The sequence below is a fragment of the Amblyomma mixtum genome, chromosome 4 (assembly GCF_055824585.1).
Source record: "Amblyomma mixtum isolate Tamu chromosome 4, ASM5582458v1, whole genome shotgun sequence".
Taxonomy (NCBI): Eukaryota; Metazoa; Arthropoda; class Arachnida; order Ixodida; family Ixodidae; genus Amblyomma; species Amblyomma mixtum.
The window spans coordinates 154,588,091-154,611,093 of record NC_143015.1 but is presented as its reverse complement, the minus strand read 5'-3'; the positions used below and the strand labels follow the sequence as shown (position 1 = coordinate 154,611,093).

General features: G+C 45.9%; 1 protein-coding gene across 5 annotated transcripts in view; it reads right to left on the bottom strand.

Moving 5' to 3' along the window:
- The window catches only part of Usp7 (Ubiquitin-specific protease 7), a 79,288-nt gene that overhangs the window by 4,207 nt on the left and 52,078 nt on the right, over positions 1–23,003 (bottom strand). For 4 of the 5 annotated variants that reach the window (XM_089588412.1, XM_089588410.1, XM_089588411.1 and 1 more), the window contains exons 15-26: positions 21,428–21,620; positions 20,198–20,420; positions 19,252–19,351; positions 17,283–17,350; positions 14,700–14,808; positions 12,195–12,272; positions 11,791–11,894; positions 9,159–9,327; positions 7,183–7,230; positions 6,960–7,031; positions 3,088–3,184; positions 2,153–2,288 (exon numbers count right to left, since the gene is read on the bottom strand). In XM_089588412.1, coding sequence (XP_089444538.1) covers positions 2,182–2,288; positions 3,088–3,184; positions 6,960–7,031; positions 7,183–7,230; positions 9,159–9,327; positions 11,791–11,894; positions 12,195–12,272; positions 14,700–14,808; positions 17,283–17,350; positions 19,252–19,351; positions 20,198–20,420; positions 21,428–21,620 — 1,368 coding nt within the window. In that variant the 3' untranslated portion in view covers positions 2,153–2,181. Of the gene's footprint in view, positions 1–2,152; positions 2,289–3,087; positions 3,185–6,959; positions 7,032–7,182; positions 7,231–9,158; positions 9,328–11,790; positions 11,963–12,194; positions 12,273–14,699; positions 14,809–17,282; positions 17,351–19,251; positions 19,352–20,197; positions 20,421–21,427; positions 21,621–23,003 lie in introns of those variants that run through there. The other variant, XM_089540967.1, reaches the window with a different exon arrangement.

Below are 23,003 nucleotides of genomic sequence, written 5' to 3'. Positions count from 1 at the left end.
CTGGTGCTTCATAGGACCAGAGTTAAGGGGGGACACTGGTCTTGAAAAAAAAATTTTTATTAATGAAGTCACAGTTATGAAATCTTCAGGGAATATGTATTTTTGTGTGCTAATTCTAATAACGTCATTTAATTTCATGTAAAACAATTCCTTGAGCACTTAAGCACTTTTTATGCTAGCATTTTGCAGAGAGTTTTGAAGAAAATTTGCTGCGGGAAATTCGCTGAAATGTATGCCATTGAGTTCTCTTGACACCAAGGAATGCCATAAGGGTAAAATTGTCATCCTGGCTATCATAGAACTTAAGTTACAGGGTTTTGAAGTTGTCGCTTCAGAAATGAGAAGGAAAGTGTGTATTCCTGTTTCTGAAGTGGCAGCTTCAGTACCCTATTACTCAAGTTCTGTGATAGGCAGGATGATAATTTTACCCTTATTGTATTCCTTGGTGTCAAGAGAACCCAATGGCATACATTTCAGCGAGTTTCCTGCAGCAAATTTTCTTCAAAACTCTCCGCAAAATACTTGCATAAAAAGTGCATAAGTGCTCAAGGGATTGTTTTACATGAAACTAAATGACATATCTACAATCAGCGCACAAAAATACCTGTGCCCTGAAAATTTCATAACTATGACTAAATTAATAAAATTTTCTTTTCAAGACCAGTGTCCCCCCTTAAGCCATCCATTTCCAATATTGGGCCGATTATCTGTGCTGCTTGGGTCCATCCAAGCAGCACAGATAATCGGCCCAATATTGGAAATGAATTTTTTAACTCTGGTCTAGTATAGGATGAGTTTTGCCAGTACATTTCCAATATTGGGCCCATTACCTGCGCTGCTCGGGCTGCAGTGTGTTCTGGATCCACTATGCACGTGTGGAAATTGATTAAAATAATGACTTACAAAGTACAGTGCGAGAGCCTGGCAGTTAAACAAGCGGGATATTGGACAGCAGCCAGCGAAGCTGATCTGTTCGTGCCACCGCGGGTTCGAAACCCACTCAAGGCCATAAGGTGTTTTATTTACTTATTGCGTCAACGGCCTGCCTGACACTCTTCACGTCCCCTGTTATGCTTGCCCTCTCCGGTAGCAATGTCGATACTGTCGCAGCCTGCCAGCTCCTCCAGCGTCGATGGATGTTCAAATTTGGCGGTGCGCTGCGATTGGTTCTTGGTGGTCACGTCACACCTGTGACTAATTCACCATACCAACCAACTGGAGAATTTCCTTACATCCTGTGCAGGCGTTTTGGTCTGACGAGAACTCTAAAGCTAGACAGCATTAATAAAAACATTGCCCAAAACCCTGCATTTTTTATTAAGGCCAACAACGTAGACAAGGTAGCATTCCTGCCCTGAACAGCCATTTACACAGAGAAAACTATATTTACATGCATAAAATGCATGCTTCTAAAGACACAAATGAGTTTTAGACTTGGAACTGCAGAGTTCCACAGGGCGGATGCAAACATGCCTCCACGAAGTGCAAAAAAAGCTGGTGAAAATCCGGTGCACAGGTTCCTATTAGTGAATCGCTATGTAAAAAGAAAATTGCCACTTCCTATCCTCCTCCTCCTCCTCCAAGTAGTGACCGCAATCACTGTGGTGCCTCCCGCCTCATCGCGTGGAGGCATCATCTTTTTAAGCATTTAGTGATGCCACACAGTCGCATGAACTCAATGCATTCTCAATGACCTTTTAAACACGTTTGACCCTTTGACGCCGAGACTTCGGGGCCAATCAAGATTTAGACAAGTTGGAGAGCACGGTGTGTTGTCACCTAAGGTTGTTTCTTAAACCAACTTTAACCGATGCTTGTGGACCAGCTGTCTGATGCTGACAGGCTAGCAAAACCTTCAGCTCCTATCCAGCAGCACAGCCACTGTGGCTGGCAAAAAGCCCAGTACAGAAAGCAACAAGGTAGCTCCTTCCCTCTATACTTCAGTAAAAGACAGCACCAGTACAGTCAGCCAGCAGAGCCAGATATGCAGAAAATGGCGATTTTTCACTTCACATACAAACTAGGCCACACTTTCTGCCAAATACCTCTAAGACAGAATACACGCCACAATGTCATCCCTCTATAAGACTAGCATGCAGTCCAAATCTGCCAACACTCCAGCTGCCAAGACACACAGAGAAGAGTCACCCACCTCCTGGGTGAGAGGGGGGCCTGTGCCGGTCAGTTGTGGATCTTGATGGCCTTCTCGAGGTAGTTGTAGCGAGACCGCTTCGGTGCCTTGTTGACGTGCTCGATGCCCAGCCAGGGCCGTGGGTGCATCGCCGCGCCTGCACGGGACGGGACAAGGTTGCGTGTCAGGCTGCACTTCAGGCATAACAGATTACATCGCAGGCAAAACATGAGCAGCTGCGGGCGAAAAGTGGAGGACAGAGTAGAGTACAGGAATGGGAAGGAAGAGAAAAAAAAAATGCAGCACGTAAGACATAGGTAAGCCTACATCAAAACTACGTCAATTCAGCAATCTGGATAATGTAGACTTCCGGCATGGTCCCAGCCAATGCCCATGCAAGTAATGTCCGACTCTTATTAATTCGGATGCTACTGAGATCACACTGGCTATTTTTAGACGGGCTCCCGATGGGAAGGCCACGCCAAGGTACGATCGACTCCGCTGGCGAGCAACTTAACAGCTCTCTTCGAGCCAGCATTGCATGGTGCAGTGATGCGGGTTTGTGTACTCGCGGTTTGTTCGGTGAAGCGTTCAATGCGGTAACGCCAGTAGTAAGGAGGCTCCACCGCTACCACAATCGCAATGCGAGGAGCCACAAAGGCTGCTGCATTTTTGCTTCAACATCCCTCACAGTGCACAAGCAGTAGAGCATTCAACAGAACTGCGACCAGAGGCCCCAACAAGAATCTCACACTACATGGCTGCAGCTTTGATACAGCCACTCTCTCATTGGCTGAGCTGTGGGACAACTCGTATCTCCACCTGCTTGCCTCTCGAGCTTCAAGGTCGCAGCTTCGGACAGACCCCAGCAAAATCCGCGACTCCAGGCAGTCACGGAGAAACACGAAATAAAAACCCTGCCCTTGAGCAATACTACTTCCCCTCGCATGCCTCACCTTGAGGTGCCTGGGCCATGAAGTCTGGCAGGTTCACCACGTACTCGTTGTCCTCGATGAACTGTGCCCTGCCCATCACCACAATGGCGAACTTGTACTGCACAGAGAGGAGGGAGGGAGGGGTCATCCGACCGGTGAAAAGGTGCCGGTAACCTCGGAGGCATTACGAGGCAGAAGCTGCATTTCATATCCCTGCGACCTACCATGACCTCCATTCACTATCAGATCACTAGCCCCATTTGCCTCAACAAAATATACCTTCCTGTTTCTCCAGTGAGGGTTTAAGGGGGGTCACTGGTCTTGAAAAGAAAATTTTATTAATTTAGTCACAGTTATGAAATTTTCAGGGCACATGTATTTTCGTGCGCTGATTCTAGATATGTAATTTAATTTCATGTAAAACAATTCCTTGAGCACTTATGCACTTTTTATGCAAGTATTTTGCAGGGAGTTTTGAAGAAAATTTGCTGCAGGAAACCCGCTGAAATGTATGCCATTGGGTTCTCTTGACACCGAGGAATACAATAAGGGTGAAATGGTCTTCCTGGCTCTCATAGAACTCGACTAATAAGGTACTGAAGCTGCCACTTCAGAAACAGGAATACACACTTTCCTTCTCATTTTTGAAGCGACAACTTTAAAACCCCATAACTTAAGTTCTATGATAGGCAGGAAGACAATTCCACACTTATTGTATTCCTTGGTGTCAAGAGAACCCAATGGCATACATTTCAGCAAGTTTCCTGCAGCCAATTTTCTTCAAAACTCTCCGAAAAAACTAGCATAAAAAGTGCATAAGTGCTCAAGGAATTGTTTTACATGAAATTAAACGACATATTTAGAATCAGCACACAAAAATACATATTCCCCGGAGATTTCGTAACTGTGACTTCATTAATAATTTTTTTTTCAAGACCAGTGTCCCCCCTTAAATACTGGCAGGGTTTAAAAACACCCCTGCTAATCCCTCTTTTTCCCAGAATCGCAACAGTGCAGAGGCTGTGAATTGACACGAATGTTGACGCGCATTCATCAGTACACTGAATATTTCTGCACATCACTTGTTCTGAGACTACTTAGCTCGTTCCCAACTCCAAGTCAGCAGGTTTCTCTCATTTTTTCTGAGCTTGGAACATCGAGTGCAGAAACCATGAGAAAATGGGATCTCCCACGTTCAGTGTTCCAAGTGACAAGAAACTACTCCAGTGGCCCCAACATGGGAATGAAAACAAAACCTTCTACAGTAAAACCCCGTTAATATGTAGTTGGCGGGAACCCGGGAATAGTACGCACTATCCGGTAGTACACCTTAACCAACTAATAAAAATTTGCCATTATTCACGCCCCAAAAGAGAAGAAATTCAGGCACAGTAAATATCCAACAAATACACGTACGTACGTGCACTTTATTCTTGTGCCGCCGACCAGAAATCGGTCATCTTCAGTTGCCGCCATGGCGGCCGTGCGGCGACAACAGCAGTCTCAAAATTGGAGAGACTGGGGGCAAGCTTTTCCATGAGGCCCCTCTTCTTGGCAAACGCCCTCATTACCGCCAATGCTTGCGAAGCTTCCGCTACAGTGGGGCTAAAATCTTCGGTTGGCAATTCGTCGCCGCTGTCCTCATTCTCAGCGTCTTCCTCACCGCCTTGGGGTGGTGCAACTGCGGCGACAATCTCGCTGTCCGACCAGCCTGGAGTGGTTGCAACGTCGCTGTCGACCTCACAGAACATTTCGAAGTTCACAGCCTCCGCACCACCCTGTCGTTCCAACACCTCCGTTAGTAGGGTGTCGCAGTCATCGGCGGGATCGCAGACTTCGGAATCGCTTGCGCTTACTATGAATTTTGCGCGCGCGAAGCAGTTCTGTATTGTTACAGGATCAACCTGCTGCCACGAGAACGCTAGGAGGTGCACCGCACCTAGCAGATCAATTAAGTACGTCTTCCCGCTTTCCATCGCCAGGAGCATTCTGCGTAGGAGGTTCTTCCTGTAGTGGTGCTTGGCCGAACGAATGATGCCTTGGTCGAGAGGCTGCGCAAGTGCCGTGGTGTTGGGTGGCAAGAAGAAAAGCTTGATTGCGCCCAAGTTTGTTAACTCCGAATGGCAGGACGCGTTGTCAAGCACGAGCAGGATTTTTCTTTTTTCTGCCATGAAATGCCGATCCAAAAGCCGGATGTACTCTTCAAAAAGCTTGGCAGTCATCCAGGCTTTCTGGTTGCTCCTGTAAATAACGCCTGAGGGCAATCGACCGCCTTTGAAGCCCCTTGGATCGGCGTATCTTCCAATGACGAGGAGTGGCAGCTTCTGGCTTCTGCGGTCATGTTGACCGCAAAAGCAACTGATACTCTTTCTTTTGAAAGCTTGCCACCGGTGCAGTGTTCCCCCTTGAATGCCAGCGTCCTGTTGAGCAGAAGTCGGTAAAAAAGCGCCTACTCGTCCAAGTTGAAAACGTCTTCTGCGGCGTAGCTGGTCAGCTCTTGTTGAAGTAACCCATTCTGCCATTCTTCGGCACCCTCTTTGTCCGCGTGTGCTGCCTCTCCGCACACCACCCTCGAACTTATGCTGTAGCGTGCTTTAAAACGGGCCAACCAACCGTTACTGCACGAAAAGTCTTTGCAGTTGAGCTGGGCCGCAAACACTTCCGCTTTTTCGGCGAGGAGAGGTCCGGTGACAGGCAGGTTTTCTGACCTTGCTTTTTTTCAACCACAGCACTAAAGCTTCTTCCACTTCCGGAAAAGCTGATCCCCTCAAGCGGCACCTCTTCATATTCGATAGGGCCCCGCTTTTCAACTTCTCCCGAGCATTCCAAATGCCGCAGACCGTTGTTAACGGCAAGTCCCACGCACGCGCTTGTGCACTTTTCGTAGTTCCATTTTCAATTGAACGAATAATGTCCAACTTCTCCTTAACTGTTAGCACGCGATACTTCGGTCGCGTAGGCTTCGGCATGGTGCCCACCGTTCGCGTGCACACGGAACAAAGACGCGCTTCGCCTAACTGCAACACATCCACAACACGTCACGCGCGCAGCGAGGTTTCCTCGAGGTGTAGCGAGATCACATGACATGGGTAGAGTGGGGGGGTGACGGTGATGGTTACTGCGATAGGGCTGGCGACGATGCATTCGCGCACAAGAACACAGAAGCGGCCGACGCTTCTCGGGCTCCCCATTGACATGGACATCGCCGCGCTCGTCGGGACATGGCCGAAATGGCCGCAGTGTTGAATCGCCAGCGGTTTGCACGTTGACAATGCTCTTTGGAAAGGCGGAAAACATTTTGCGTAATAGCATGGCGCCAGCCAAACCGCGACGGCAAGTACGCATTAAGCGGTAGGCAGTTCATGGGCTACTATGTTTTAAGCGGTCAGCCAATACATTGGTTTCAATGGTGGCTACGCCGGGGAATTCACACAACTACATTTTAACCGCAACTACTTGGTAAGCGGGTACGTATTAATGAGGTTTTACTGTACAGCTGCTTGCAGTCATGGTATGTACAGGGTTGGTCAAAAGTTTCCAGGCCACAGGGTCTGCTTTCGAGCGTTATAGTTGGGCAGCTACGACACCCCTGAAGCCCAAAATCTCTATGCAGGATAGGAAAAGTACCATTCTCACCTCTGCAAATCTTGATAGCTTTATTGCTATTATAAGTGGCAGGATATGCTGCTGAAAAGAAGGCCATGTGTCCCGAGAACTTTTGACCCACCCTGTACGTGTGCAGAGGGTGGCGCCACCTTGCTTGACCGTGAACCTAAATACGCGGGAGTCACTGCGGTCTACTCATAGGGTAACAATAGCTAGTCAGCGATTCATGCAGCCAACACTGGGCCAGTCAAAATGAACACGGGAAATTGGGAAAGTGACAAGCACACCTTTTCAAACTCTTTGTCAGGCACGTCCAGCTTCTTCTGGATCCTGTCCTTGACTTTTGTGAAGGGTTCTCCCTGTGCACAAAAAAAAAAAAAAGCAAACAGCCAAGGTTGATAGAGCACCACAGGATTCCTTCTTCCCCTAAGCTACACGTCACACATTCATTAGTTTTAAGACCAATTTGATGCGAAAAAAAAAAAAAAGAAAACCACATGTCACACTCACATGCTTAATCTTGAGCATGAAGGGTACGCCAAACGTCGAGAAGATCTCCTGCAAGAAGGCACAAAATTGACACACATGAAAACAGCTGCTGTAGCTGCGAGCTAATACCAAAAGCTATGTGAATGCCTGACGAATTCAGCCAAATTATTAATTCAAGGGCCTGCAGTGTTCCGACAATTTGGGCTGAGCAAACATTGCGTAACTGAATAATGCAGTCCCCTCCAGAATTTAATGAGCATTTTCCTAGATGAAATGCACCGACCAACTGCCCCGCCAATTTGCTTTGCATAGGTTCCCAGATAAACTCAAAATGGACACAAGGACGCCCAGACATTTTGAAGGTCTTCAGTTGAAAGGGCCTCTAGATGGGGAAAACGACACACTTCTGTGCACAGCGTCTCTACATCGACACACTGCCAGCAGGTATCAATCACTTCTGACGGAGCGTTATTACACTTGAGGTCATTCAAAAGAAGCAGTGCTTGATATTTACTTGATTACAAGTAATAATGTCGTTGTCGGGTGTATCGGTTTGATACTCTCGACTCCGCTGAACCTGCGTCGGAGAAAGCAGAACAGAGAGACACCCCGGAGGGACGGCTGACATTTAGCTGCTGCAGCTGACACTGCATATGCGTTATCGTAAAGGCACAGCTTTCCCCATTCAAAACAAAGACTCTCTCTCCGACCTACTAGCGTTTCTTGAGGTGAAGAAAATTTAAACGGACTTATTCCCCTCACCCAAAAGAAAGAAAAAAGCGGGAGAAGATGGCAGTCACTCCCCTCCAAACACGACGAACAAGTGCATCTACACCTTGGCTCACATCCACAGCTTACCCCCCATAAAAAAAAAGAAAAAAAAAAGAACCTCATGCACTCATTCCTGTGAACAAACTTGCGAGAACAAAATGACAAACCATGAGAATGCTGGCAAAATTTGTTAACAATATGCTTGAGCTGCTCTCAAATATACATATCTGGGGAAATCGAAAGCAAATCGAAAGAATCGAAAGAAAACTGAAGGAATAAAATCATTGCAGACCCGTGCAAAAGTCGCACGACTAAAACTCATGTTTCAACTAATAAATCGACATCTAAAACTCGACACTACTAAATATATTTCCCTGTCCGAAGCAACATCAACGCGTCATAAACATTCGCATACATTAAGTGAGTATCATTTCCATACTAACTGCTTTAAAAATTCCTTTTTCCCACTAGCAATTCGAGAATGGAACAGCCTTGATCCATCTATTACTAATTGTTCATCATTGATAAAATTTAATATTGCAGTTGAGAGAATGTCCTGTTATTAGTTAATCATTCCTGGTTGCTTGCGTTCTGTTATTATTATACCCATGGTTATTTGTTTTTTTTATGTGTAAGTTTTTTTTTGTCAAACTATGCAGTGTTACTTAAACTAAACACCTATACTGTGTTAATGCCTTTGCAGTGTACGATTATAATATTTACTGTTTACTTATTGTCTGCGTATTATAACAACTAGCAATGTTTCAACATTTTGTTATTCTTTGTATAATACTACCGACATTAGCCCTATTTTATGCGTTATTTGATTGTTTTTGTCACAGCTCGGTTGTATTTTCGTTTTACCGTTTGTTGTTTTTCTTAACATGCTGACCAGTTGAATGTTCCAATTATGCTTGACCGCGTTCTGTTAACCTTACTAAGCCCTCCTGCCACAATCCCAATTGGGATTAGCAGTATTTGTAAATAAATAAATAAAAATAATGGACACTGACAAAGAGTCAGGTTTTAGCTACAACAAAACACGCATATGAGTGCAGCGGCACTGAAAAAACAAACAATAAGGTGTAAAGCTATTGGCAAAAGCAATACAAGCTCTGAAGACTGGCAAGCACTGCAATTTTTGGCAGAAATGAATTCTCCCCCAATTGTTAGGCTCCAGACATCAAGATCCCAGACGGAGAAAGAAGGAAGGAAGAGAGACGGACCTTCTGGAAGTGGGCGCAGGGGATGAGGATCTCGTTGTCGGCCACGATGAGGTCTTCCCGGGGGATCTCCTCGATGCGGTACGTCTTGGAGTTGGCCTGGTTCAGGTTGTCCAGCGGCACGTCCTCCCGCTGGATCGAGAAGATCTTGTAGCTGATCACCTCCATCAGCCTGCACAACACGCGGGGATGGGAGTATTACATCATCTCCACCTGTTATAAACATTGCCCATTTCATTTTCTTTTCGGTCAGGTGCCCACATACTCTTCAGGTTTCACCAACAGCTGCTGAAGTCAGTTTGCACTTTCAATAGCGCTGTGAGGAGTGAGTGCCGGCATGTGGGTCGCGGATCTCGGAGGCCAGCTGTGTGTGTATCGCGGGTCTCGGAGGCAGTGTGGAGAGCTGTGGTTTCGGAAGCAAGAACCAGAGGGCGCGGGCGGCAAGGGAGCCGGCGGGAGCCAGGGGACTGAGAGGGACGAGCGTGGTAGTGGGAAGAACGATGTGGTGTGGTGTGGATGGTGTAAATAAAGGGCTGTGAACTTGTACTACGTGCGAGTCCGTCGTCGAACCTGACAGCGCAGCTGACCCCGAGGAATCAGAATTAAATGTGTGCACGTAAGGATGTGATGCGACGCTCGACTGCTTGCAACAAGTTACTGTGGTCATGAATATGGGAATAAATACAGCACAGTGTGCTTTTTGCCTCCACATAATGTTCGATTTTGACGTGAACATTCGATTATAATGCAAGGGGCGACTTTTCACTTCTATTTTTCGATAAAAATAAAAAACGCCTCTAAGGGTGTTAATCAGTTTCCAGTGTGGTGACCTGCATTTTACCCCTAAGGGTGTAAACAGGTTTGTCGTGTGGTTGCCAGAATTTAACCCCCTAAGGGTGTAAATCGGTTTGCAGTGTGGTGACCTGCATTCAACCCTTAAGGGTGTAAAACAGGTTTGTCGTGTGGTTACCAGCACTTAACCCGTAAGGGTGTAAACCGGTTTGCAGTGTGGTGACCCTCATTTTACCCATAAGGGTGTAAACAGGTTTCTTGTGTGGTCACCAGCATTTAACCCCCCTAAGGGTATAAATCTGTCTGCGGTGTCGTGACCTGCATTTTGCTCCTAAGGGTGTAAACAGGTTTGTCGTGTGGTTATCAGCATTTCACCCCTAAGGGTGTAAAATGGTTTGTCGTGTGGTTACCAGCATTTAACCCCCCTAAGGGTGTAAATCGGTTTGTAGTGTGGTGACCTGCATTTCACCCCTAAGGGTGTAAACAAGTTTCTCGTGTGGTCACCAGCATTTAACCCCCCCAAAGGGTATAAATCTGTCTGCAGTGTGGTGACCTGCATTTTACCCCTAAAGGTGTAAACAGGTTTGTGGTGTGATTACCAACATTTCACCCCTAAAGGGTGCCAATCTGTTTGCAGTGCGGTGACCTGCATTCAACCCTTAAGGGTGTAAAACAGGTTTGTCGTGTGGTTACCAGCACTTAACCCGTAAGGGTGTAAATTGGTTTTCAGTGTGGTGACCCTCATTTTACCCATAAGGGTGTAAACAGGTTTCTCATGTGGTCACCAGCATTTAACCCCCCTAAGGGTATAAATCTGTCTGCGGTGTCGTGACCTGCATTTTGCTCCTAAGGGTGTAAACAGGTTTGTCGTGTGGTTATCAGCATTTCACCCCTAAGGGTGTAAAATGGTTTGTCGTGTGGTTACCAGCATTTAACCCCCCTAAGGGTGTAAATCGGTTTGCAGTGTGGTGACCTGCATTTCACACCTAAGGGTGTAAACAAGTTTCTTGTGTGGTCACCAGCATTTAACCCCCCCAAAGGGTATAAATCTGTCTGCAGTGTGGTGACCTGCATTTTACCCCTAAAGGTGTAAACAGGTTTGTGGTGTGATTACCAACATTTCACCCCTAAAGGATGCCAATCTGTTTGCAGTGTGGTGACCTGCATTCAACCCTTAAGGGTGTAAAACAGGTTTGTCGTGTGGTTACCAGCACTTAACCCGTAAGGGTGTAAATTGGTTTTCAGTGTGGTGACCCTCATTTTACCCATAAGGGTGTAAACAGGTTTGTTGTGTGGTTACCAGCATTACACCCCTAAGGGTGTAGACAGGTTTGTCGTGTGGTTACCTGCATTTAACCCCTAAGGGTGTAAATCGGTTTGCAGTGCGGTGACCTGCATTTTACACCTAAGGGTGTCAACAAATTTGTGGTATAGTTACCATCATTTCACCCCTAAAGGGTGTAAATAGATTTATGGTGTGGTTACGAGCATTTCACCCCTAAAGGGTGTAAATCGGTTTGCAGTGCGGTGACCTGCATTTTACACCTAAGGGTGTTAACAAATTTGTGGTATAGTTACCATCATTTCACCCCTAAAGGGTGTAAATAGATTTATGGTGTGGTTATGAGCATTTCACCCCTAAAGGGTGTAAATCGGTTTGCAGTGTGGTGACCTGCATTTTACACCCAAGGGTGTTAACAAATTTGTGGTATAGTTACCATCATTTCACCCCTAAAGGGTGTAAATAGATTTATGGTGTGGTTACGAGCATTTACACCCCTAAACGGTGTAAATCGGTCTGCAGTGTGGATGCCCGCGCTCCAATCCCCCGCACACAGCCTACCTGAGCTTCCCAGAGCCGTCTTCGGAGAGGTCCACCTGCTTGCGGGCCTCTTCGAGGAGGTCGCTCACACAGCCGTTCTTGTTGGGGTAGAGGACCAGCTCCTTCTGCGAGGCCGTCCACCAAATCCAATGCAGACCATTCGCAGAGCCAACACACCCTTTCAAGGAGGAATCTGCCGGTCATCGGACAATGCAACCCCCAAAAAAGCTTGTGCGAGCGTCCATTCGGAAAAAGGAGGTTGCTCAAACTTTGCCATGCCTCACACTGCAGAGCCAGCATTTCGTTTAAAAACTGCCATAGGTAAACGAAAAAAAAAAAGGGATATGCAGACAGGCACTGTGACAGATATGGTGCTGCGGGAAAGTCTAGTCTAAAAAAAAAAGAGAACAGGTCGACACACTCACCTCTTCCTTGAACTTGTTGTTGACCCAAATACACTTGAACTGTTTTTTGCTCTCCAGTTCATTTATTCGTATGCTCAACTGTGGAAGAAGCATGGCAAAAAAAAAACAGGCGAGCCTCGATCAGCACAAGAAAAGGGGAGTGAAAAAACGTTTTCCTCGGTCACAACTAGGCAACAGCATGTGGCCCATCTACAATCTTGGATTTCAGCAAGTTTAAATAAAGAATGTGGTAAGCTAACATCCTTAACCAAAATTATCACCTTGAGCAACTTTGCAGAAGGTCCCTTTGTGCAACTTTAAATGTTCCTTGAATTGAAAGATGTGCTTTTCCTCATATACCGTATTTATCGACTAATGCGCCCTTGATTGTAACATGCACTCGTTTTTTAATGTAAGAAAAAAAAAGCCTTCCCTGGCGCACTGTTTGACATTGACTGCGGGACTGTTTGTGCTGTACTAGTGCATTATTTGACTACACACTACAACTACACACTCTGACTACTGACTTTGACTGCTTCTTTAGCACGACTCTCTCTCTGCTTCGATGAGTTCGGTTGTATCCATGGCTCTGTTCCCTGTGATGAGGTACGTAATGTGGTCACCCACGGACGCCTTACGCCCCCTGTCGGAGCGGACGACAACTATTATATTAGTCGTCTGCTCCAAAAGGGGGCGTTCAGGCATCCGTGGGTGACCCCATTACTGCGAATCCGCGCACTCTGACGTCATAACTATTTCGACCAACCGAAACGCGTAACACCTCTGCTGACAACCTTCTGTCGACAACGATGAGGCATTAAAGGCTTTCGCCTTAAAAAAAATATCTCACTTGGAACAATCAACCTTTCTGCAATTGCTCTAACGTCGCGAAGCAAACTGTGCCACTGCCTCAATCCCTTTTCTGACAGAGATGCCTGTTCACATTCAAACTGAAATTTTGCTCCTCTTCACAAAATTCAGTGTTGAAACTAGGGGTGTGCGAATATCAAATTTTTCGAATACGAATCGAATACGAATACTTGGTTCCGAATATCGAATCGAATACCGAATAATCAAGGACAGACGCATTTAACCACTACCAAACATTTATTTGAGCACCCAAGAACATCGCAGTTCAACTATCAGTGATGAAATGAGCACAAAAGGTGTGTGTGGCTGCACAAAAAGTATCAAAGTCTCAAACAATGTTCTCAGAAGAGTGGAAATATCAGAGAAGATGGCTAGTACACAGCATTGATCAAGGCTAGCTTGCCATCAGCACAAAAGCGCGTTGCTGGGATGAACGTAAAAGGTTGTCGTGAAGGAAAACCAGCTGCTCCACATGGTCAGGCAGAAGTAGTTCCCTTCTAGCTGAAACGACTTCTCCAGCCACAGAAAATTCCCTCTCAATTGGCACTGACCTGGCACGTATTGCGAGGTATTTCTTGCAAAGCTCTGACTATACCAGCTTCGCAGGTATAGCCACAAAGAAGCTCACCAGTGGAGTCAGCTACTGCATGGCCCAACGTTACGCATTGCTCTGGGCGCCGCCATGTTGTTATGTCTCTGTCGATAGGACTTGCGGACCGAAATGAACGTCTGTGCTCGCAATAGAATACTCGGCTAGATACAAATATTCGCGTCGTATTGAATATTCGAAACAACACGAATACTTGGATTTCGAATCGAATACGAATACTAAAAATATAATATTCGAACTATATTCGAAAATTTCGAATATTCGCACACCTCTAGTTGAAACGCTTTGTGCAGGGCTGCCCAGCTGTGTCGGTGTGCGCTTAGAAAGCCTCCGCACCCAAGGTCACTTTTTTTTTTTTTTTCAACTTCAGCGTGTCCAAGTCGGCACTTTGCTGGCGGGACACTTCAGGTGCTCGCGAGGCCCATCGATATCCACAAATGTGGTAGGCTTGCAAAATATACCAAGCCACCATTTTGTGAAACCGACGACAAGAGGGTGCTGCTGGCATAGTGATATTTTCGTACTCGATTCTAACATTTTCCAGCAAACAAAGAGCATGTTAGCATCGAGTAAATACTGTCACGTAGTGGTGACTGAAGTCCGGCGAACAGGAACACAGAGAGAATGTCTTCGAAACGAAACTCTTTATTCGGGCTGACTTGCGCCCGCAAAGAACTGAATCACTCGGCGGCGGCGTAGCAACGAGCGTGCTCGGCAGTCGTCGAACAGAATGCCCGCCGCTGTCGGCCGTGCTCTTTTTAAAGCCGACAGCGAATCTTCGAGATAAAGCTTTAGAAGTTACTAGAACATTCTGGCACAAACTAGAGTCGGCTCCGTCCGGATGCGATCCATCGAGATAATTCTAGACGCGTCTTGCGTCACAAACGAAGCGATAAAGCGGCGTGCCGGCAGCCTTGAAGCATGAACAAATAAACACAACAAACAAAACGCTACAAAGACTCGCGGCAATACGGTACGAGGCCAAGTTTTTTTTTGCTCGAGATCCAAGATGACCAAGAGGGCAAAAGGGAGGCAGAGCCGCTCACCTGCTGGTAATAGATTTTCTTGGGTTGCCTTGGCTTGAAGAACACTAGCAGGTCCTTGAGCGTTCCCTCGTATGTACACCTCAGTGGGTTACCGGGACCTTCGCGGTAACTGCCCGTCGGGACACCGAGAATGGGAAAGGAGCAGGGGTAAGTATACGTGTAAGTATTCCCTTCTGAACTCGTCACAGTCAAACCTCGATATAACAACAGTCATATAAGGGAGTAATTACTCATTGACGTCCACCCGAGCGCAGCCATACGGCTACAAAGGAAAGCTATACAGCTTTCACAGAAACTTCATAGTGAAAGAAAAATTCGTCCTGGTCCGGGATTCGAAACCGGGACCACCGCTTCACCGGAGCAGTCGCTCTACCAAGTGAGCTAACCGGGACGGCAATTGGTAGAGCGACTGCTCCGGTGTAGCGGTGGTCCCTGGTTCAAACCCCGGACCAGGACGAATTTTTCTTTAACTACGAAGTTTCTGTGAAAGCTGTACAGCTTTCCTCTGTGGCCGTATGGCTGCGCTCGGGTGGACGTCAATGAGTAATTACTCCCTTATATACAAATCTACTCCACCTTGGGGGATTCCCCTAAATATTTGGTCAACACTGTTCCCACTTCGAGTTATTGATCAATTCGCTCTCGCCCTACCATAAGCTTGCCGTCCCGGTTAGCTCAATTGGTAGAGCGACTGCTCCGGTGTAGCGGTGGCCCCGGGTTCGAACCCCGGACCAGGACGAATTTTTCTTTAACTACGAAGTTTCTGAGAAAGCTGTATAGCTTTCCTCTGTGGCCGTATGGCTGCGCTCGGGTGGACGTCAATGAGTAATTACTCCCTTATATACAAACCTACTCCACCTTGGGGGATTCCCCTAAATATTTGGTCAACAACAGTCATACTTCCAGCCAAAAATATTGTTAAATCGAAAATTTCGTTAAGTCGAGTTTTCTATGTTTCAGCAGTTCAAACAAACGTACAGGTTCTTAAATCCCTTCTGGTAGATGGCACCATGTAAATAAAGTATAATCTCAATGATACGATTACATTCCCACCAAATTTTGCTATGACACGCATTTTAAACATATCCCGGCCAAAGTGCACTATACACCATATGTTATGGTTTGGGATGATGAAAACCATTTCTCAAGCTACAGCAAATCATACAAACACTCGAACCATCAGACGCTTGGCAGCAGGTGCCCGGTGACGTATCAGGGGAAAAATGGTCCAAACAGGCATTACGGACTTTTCTGGTTACCGAAAAAACTGATATATCCAATCCCCAGCACCATGCGGTGCTGGGGATTGGATATATCAGGGCTGGATATATCACCCCGAAATTTTAAGATTTTACGATTCTGCTGGTTAAAGAATTACCGTAAAAACCCGCGTATAATACGAGGTTTTTTTTCCATAATTAGCGTCCTAAATTTCCGCCTCGTACTATTTGCGGATCCGAACAACAATTTTCGATGCTCGAAGTTTTGGTTTCATTTTTGCGGCGTGGCTACGGCTTGGCTTTGCTATTGGCGCGTGGCTATGGCTTGGCTTTGTTACTCTCGACAAACGACGTCAGGACGTCGTTTGTCGAGAGTAACAAAGCCAAGCCATAGCCACGCGCCAATAGCAAAGCCAAGCCGTAGCGACGTCTTTGTTGATCCGTTGGGTGCGCCGGGGTTCGTGGTGTGCCGTGTGCCTGTTGACAACACACATGCTCGCATGTAAGGCACGCTGCGCGAAGTGGATATTGTTTTGGGGAGCACTATGTCAGGGTCTCGAAAACCATACTCGGCTGCTTTCAAGCGAAAAGTGATTTTGGCTGCGGAGAACATCGGCAACGGTGCGGCCGGGAGGCAGTTTTCTGTCGTCGAAGGAAGCATTCGTGGATGGCCACAACAGAAAGAAGCCCTTTTCGCGTGCAGCGGAACGCGACGAAGCTTTCACGGCCGCCTGATGGCTGTGTAAACAAACAGTTCAAGGACGCTACCCAGCGGTGCTACGCAGAGTGGATGCGCTCAGGTGAGCCTGCAGTGATGCCCACCGGGCGGCCGAAGCAGGCTTAAGAAGAGCGGCATCTCGAACCCCCTCGATGGCACGGATGATGAGTACATTTGGGATGATGAAGGAAGTGATTGAAGTGGAGTGCGGGATGCGATTTGAATAAACGTCTTCTACGAGCTTGCGTCACTCGTATTATACGCGGGTGAAACTTCTTTTTCTCATTTCGCGTCTCCAAAACTTTACCTCGTATTATATTCGGGTTCGTATTATACGCGGGTTTTTACGGTAAACTGCTTTCACAGGTAAGAAGCAGAACATTCCCACAAGTTTAAACATGAACGTTTCAAAGAAGGCACATCACGCTAATTTAATGCCAAGGCACAAAGGAGATGTTCATTTACTCGCAAAGTCATTTTCCGGCAGACTTGCCCGCCAAAGCTGCAGTTTGCATTAAGGTCTCCGACATACTTTCGCACACGCAAAACAAAAAACATTACGAACTCAGCAATGAAACAACCACGCATTTAAAATTTACGAAAACAAGAGAAACAAACAAAAAAGACAACAGAGCGCACACTCACCTCTGAACTTTGAAAAATTGTAATAAATAAGGGTCTGTGCCTAACCGCTGTGCCACGGCCCGCGCAATCTGCAAATAAGAGATGAGAAAAGCATTGAAACAATGGCAGAGTCCGCAAGCTGACATTCCTTTAACTGATCACGATATTGGAGTTCCCTTCTTATACAGAATAAACTCAAGTGACATCACAAACAATGCTTTCAAGCAACCTGAAGTTGAATCTCTATACAGGGTGTTTCACCTAAGACTTTCTGCAATTTTTAAAAATAAGCTACTTGAATTATATGCGCGCTTTTTCTGGCATATCATTGTCAGTGGTGTAGTACATCATAATGCAGCTAAGACGTGCTAACTAGCAGGCTTGTTAACCAATATTTAATAGTTAACTTTTAAACTATCACCTTTGGGCTCCTTAATTATTGAGAGGCATGTAGCCCACCATAAGTGATGTCCATATCCGTTTTTAGAATTTCGAGAACGCAATTATCCTCGGCGCTGTGGCCCAACAAATTTTGGCTATTTCGACGAGTTACGTGCACTGGAGAGGTTGCTTTGCCTGCAAGCTTCTCAAACCACATGTATTTTGGCGCGATGTAGGCGAAATTTGTTGGGCCACAGCGCCGAGGATAATCGCGTTCTCGAAATTCTAAAAACGGATATGGACATTACTTACGGTGGGCTACATGCCTGTCAATAATTAAGGAGCCCAACGGTAATAGTTTAAAAGTTAACTATTAAATATTGGTTAACAAGCCTGCTAGTTAGCACGTCTTAGCTGCATTATGATGTACTACACCACTGACAATGATATGCCAGAAAAAGCGCGCATCTAATTCAAGTAGCTTATTTTTAAAAATTGCAGAAAGTCTTAGGTGAAACACCCTGTATAATCATGGCTGATACCTATTTCCACGCGACATGAATTGGTGAAATTCCCTGGCCAATGTGCCCTGCACACAGCGCGAAGATTTTCAAAGTGTTCCGAACATGCCCGCGCACCTCTACGGCGACACAAATGCAACAGCCACGAATGCGACTGTGAGTACGGAACTGGGTGCTGCCCTTCCGTCACCAACGCTGTAATTGTGAGCCACTCAACGCACACCGTGACGCACAACAATAAATCCAGTGAGGCATAAACAGATTTGCGTGAATGTATCACTAGAGCTTAAGGGGGGACACTGGTCTTGAAAAGAAAATTTTTTATTAATGAAGTCACAGTTACGAAATCTTCAGGGAATATGTATTTTTGTGTGCTGATTCTAAATATGTCATTTAATTTCATGTAAACCAATTCCTTGAGCACTTATGCAATTTTTATGCCAGTATTTTGCGGAGAGTTTTGAAGAAAATTTGCTGCAGGAAACTCGCTGAACTGTATGCCATTCGGTTCTCTTGACACCAAGGAATGCAATAAGGGTGAAATTGTCTTCCTGCCTATCATAGAACTTAAGTTATAGAGTTTTGAAGTTGTCGCTTCAGAAATGAGAAGGAAAATGTGTATTCATGTGTGTGAAGTGGCAGCTTCAGTACCCTATTACTCAAGTTCTATGAGAGGCAGGATGATAATTTTACCCTTATTGTATTCCTTGGTGTCTAGAGAACCCAATGGCATACATTTCAGCGAGTTTCCTGCAGCAAATTTTCTTCAAAACTCTCCGCAAAATATGTACATAAGTGCTCAAGGAATTGTTTTACATCAAATTAAATGACATACCTAGAATCAGCACACAAAAATACATATTCCCTGAAGATTTCGTAACTGTGACTTCATTAATAAAAATTTTTTCAAGACACTCGTCCCCCCTTAAGCATTCAGATTTTGTTCGCTTTTTTTATGTTACGAATTCAGGGTGATGCACTGTGGTTGCAGTGACTCGGCTGTTCCTTCCGTCTTCCTTTTTGTCTTCACGCAACCAAACCAAAAGACACCACCTTCCAGCATTCCTTGCACAGCCCAACCAACCAACCTGATCGTAGTTCATCTTGAGTGAGAGCTCCATCGTGAACCCCGGGTCGTTGGGAATCATTTTATCACAGAATGTCACTTCCACCCGGTAGAAGAGGTCCCTGCACGAGCAACAGAGAGAAGGTGAGAAGAAGAAAGGAAGGCGCCAGGAACCTGTCCGCACGGCAGAACGTCCAAAACCCCTGGCAAGCGTCTTTCGCACGTCACTCGGAGCAAGCCCAACAGCTAGGCCCACTTACGACCGCACAGTGCTTTCCTATTTGTTTAAAGAGCTATAGACACCCAATTTTATGACGCGTTTTCTTTCCGTCAAATGATGCGTTAGACATTAGAATACATGGATTACCGGGTGGTATTTGCCTACAACCGCTAAATAATTTATAATTGAATTTCTTCGCTCATGCGTCAAGTTGATGTTTTGGTTACATGATCCACTAGAAAAAGTAATATAATCTCTGATATGTAGTTTTAATTCACTACGACATTTAATCCAGCCTGTTCGAAGACCTGGAGTGACAAAAAATGCCTCCTGTGACCTAAACACTAACTGCGTGTCACAGGCATCGTTCAACTAATGAAGCCAAAAGCGCCAAGAACAAATTCAATTACAAATTATTTAGCGGTTGTACACAAATACCACAGGGTGCTCCACGTATATGAATGTCTGACGCATTGTTTGAATGAAAACAAGCAAGCAAAAATTTGGTGTCTATAGTCCTTTAACATCACAGCCACAATGACAAAGACAAAAGAAACAAGGTAGTTAACGCAGGCTTCCAACAGGCAACAGCTAAGACAACATGGCAGGAAATCCACAGTGCCATTGATAACAAACCATACTCAACCATCAGCAATCATCCAGAAAACCATCAGCCAGATAACAAATGCATACTGGCAATTATGGCAACGAGTGTGATCGTCGAGACCTGCAGGGTCGGGGGCTTCACCTGAAGTAGTCTTTCACCGTGGGCAGCTCGTACTCATCCACGTTGAGGTCAAGCTTCTGGAAGACAATGATGTCACCATCCATCAGTTCCTCCAGAACCTTTTCCAGTGGAAGCTCCAGGTCCTCGATCCTGTCCACTATGTTGGGCTTCACCTCCTCATACAGCACCAATTCCGTGTCAGCTGGGAAGCCGGCTCGCTTGTTTAGCAATGGCAGCAGCTCCTCTGCAAGCAAGACGACGGCGCCGGGCTTAGACACGGCAAAGGTTTCTGCTGGAGTAGCCAACGTCTCTTCATCATCAAGGGTATGTCAACGCTCCAACACTTTACTACCATGACTCCTTGAATGAGGGAGCAGGTCATGTGACAGTATACATCAGTTTTGAAGTTGTTGTGCTCTTTCCAGGCTTTGCATCATTTGGTAACCTTGAAGACACTGACTGCTCTCTTTTCCCCCAATAAACTTTAGGCATGAGTACAGGCGATCTTGTCCCTTTTGGCATCTATTCCCATTGTATTACAGTATAATGCACCTTTACACCTCCGCTCCCAACAGCCAAGCAAAGCGGTCCACCAAGCACATGCTTAAGGTTGACCCCGTTGAACAATTATCAGACAGACAATTAGACAACTATCAGACTGCTTATCAAGCAGTGGTTGTCAAAAAAGCAGCTGTTCATCGCTGATCTAGCCAAAGATCAAGTCTGCCCGGTGGTCGGGCGTTCTGCGGAATCTACCAATGCGGGCATTAAGAGCTGACCAATCAGACTCTACTGTTTCCAACTTCTTTCCACCTCTTGAATCACCTAGCCAATTGGAATGAAGCCAATGAAAGCAGAGCACATTTTGCAGGACTAACCGCTTCTGTTAACAAACCAACGTTTCTAGTTAGGCCCAGGAGCTGCCAAATCACCGGATGAAATAAAAAAAAATGGCAAATCCACGGCTCATTCATTTCGTTACAGGCAGCGTAAGACGAAGCGAAAGCCCTATGAGCAACTTGAAAAATTAAACATTGAAAAATTAAGTAAAACGACAAATTCGCTCCAAAGTGAGGGGCCTGCTTCAAAGCACGGTGCTGTTGACACCTTTTTTTTTTTTTTTTTTTGTCATATGTGGTGCAGCCCAGTGAAGGTATGCTGGCATGTTGCTGCGCTCACGCGCAATTTTTTATGCAAAGTTTGTCCCATGTGAGTAGCCCTCGAGAGAGCAAGAAGCAAGCGGCTACTCACTGGCCTTGGCGACGATGGGAAGGTAGGCGTGCCCACAGTAGGCAATCTGTTTCAGCCGCGGATCGTACATTTTGAAAAAGAGCAGCACATCTGTCTCCTTGTCAAAGTCCGGCAGCCGATCCATGTTCTGGTCGGGGGATATCGTCTCCATGAATAGCGTCCAGGGGTTCGAGTTCTCAGACAAGTCAATTACCTGCACACACACACGCACAACACCATTTGACCAACTGCTGTTGCATGCCGCACACAGCTTTCCACTGCATTTTACAAGGATCTTTAAGGGGGTTACGGTTTGAAGCTAGGAGTATGCGAATATTCGATAATTTCAAATATTGGGCACACAGTAAGGTATCCTATTTTCAACAGTCTCAACGAGTGTGACAAAGCTTCAATGCAGTCCTCTTTTTCATATAATGGCACTGTGCATTAGAAAAATACGCGATTTTAAAAATGCTTATTGTGCCGTTCAACCTCTTTTGCGTGCCAGAAGTATTCAAAACATTTGCTTCGAAACTACTCCAAGAAAATTACTATTCCTTTAAAATTGGCTTCGAACTGAAAAACCACATTTGTACGCCCCTACCCGACACCAAAAGCCAGTTTTCCACTTGCATCAACCTCCAGTTCTGCAGATCCCTTGAATGCCGTCATGCTCGGGTTGAACTTTTCCGCGATCTTTTTACCATACCATTTTAAAGGGGCCCAGAAACACAATCTTAGTTAAATGTTCTGCCTGTTGATTGCATACAGTGAGTTATAATGGTGCTATTAGCGCCAGTAATAACCGCGTATATTCCGTTTTTTAATATTTTAATGTCCTCCCAAAAACAACTTCATGGCTCTGATGGTGTCGCCACACAGTGGCGGGTTTTTAACAGCGGATATGACATCATCTGGCGCAAGCTTGATGACCAGACAAAGAGTAAATATACTGCAAATTGTGTGAATAAATAGAGACACATTTTGTCACCTGTCTGCGTTTTATATTAGATCAACAAAAACAACTTGTTCGTCTTAGATAAAAGCCCTGCAAAGCAAGTAAAATAAAAATACACCACCAGGGGCGCTCTGGCATGGAAACGACGCTGCCAGTCTCACAGAGAGCAGGCAACCATGGAGTACAAACTTCCGCGACGTGCTCTGGCTGGCTGTTTTGATTGGTTGCGCCAGGTGCCGTCATTGGGAGAGCGAAATAGGAGTGGGAAGCCCCGCCAAAATCGAGTTGAGGGCAGCGTTTTGTTTGCTCGTATTTTGAAATTTCTTCACTGAGTAATGCCCGTTCCTGTGCATCGATTCCTGTAATTCTTTATAGGTCAGCATCTGTGTGACATAAAGAACCCACCTGAAGTATAGCCGGTATCCCCCCAGGCAGTGTTTCGCAGCCCCTTTAAGAATATCCCAAAGACGCATTACCCCGCTCCTTAGTTTCAAAACCAGCAGTAACCCGAGTGCAGCGCTTCTTGTACACCCTGTCACAGGAAGATCCCCGGGTGCACAGTTCATCTTGAACTTGGTCGGGCAAGCCACTGAGATTGCTGAGGTGGGAGGCATAGGACACCTAGGTTTCCAACGTCGA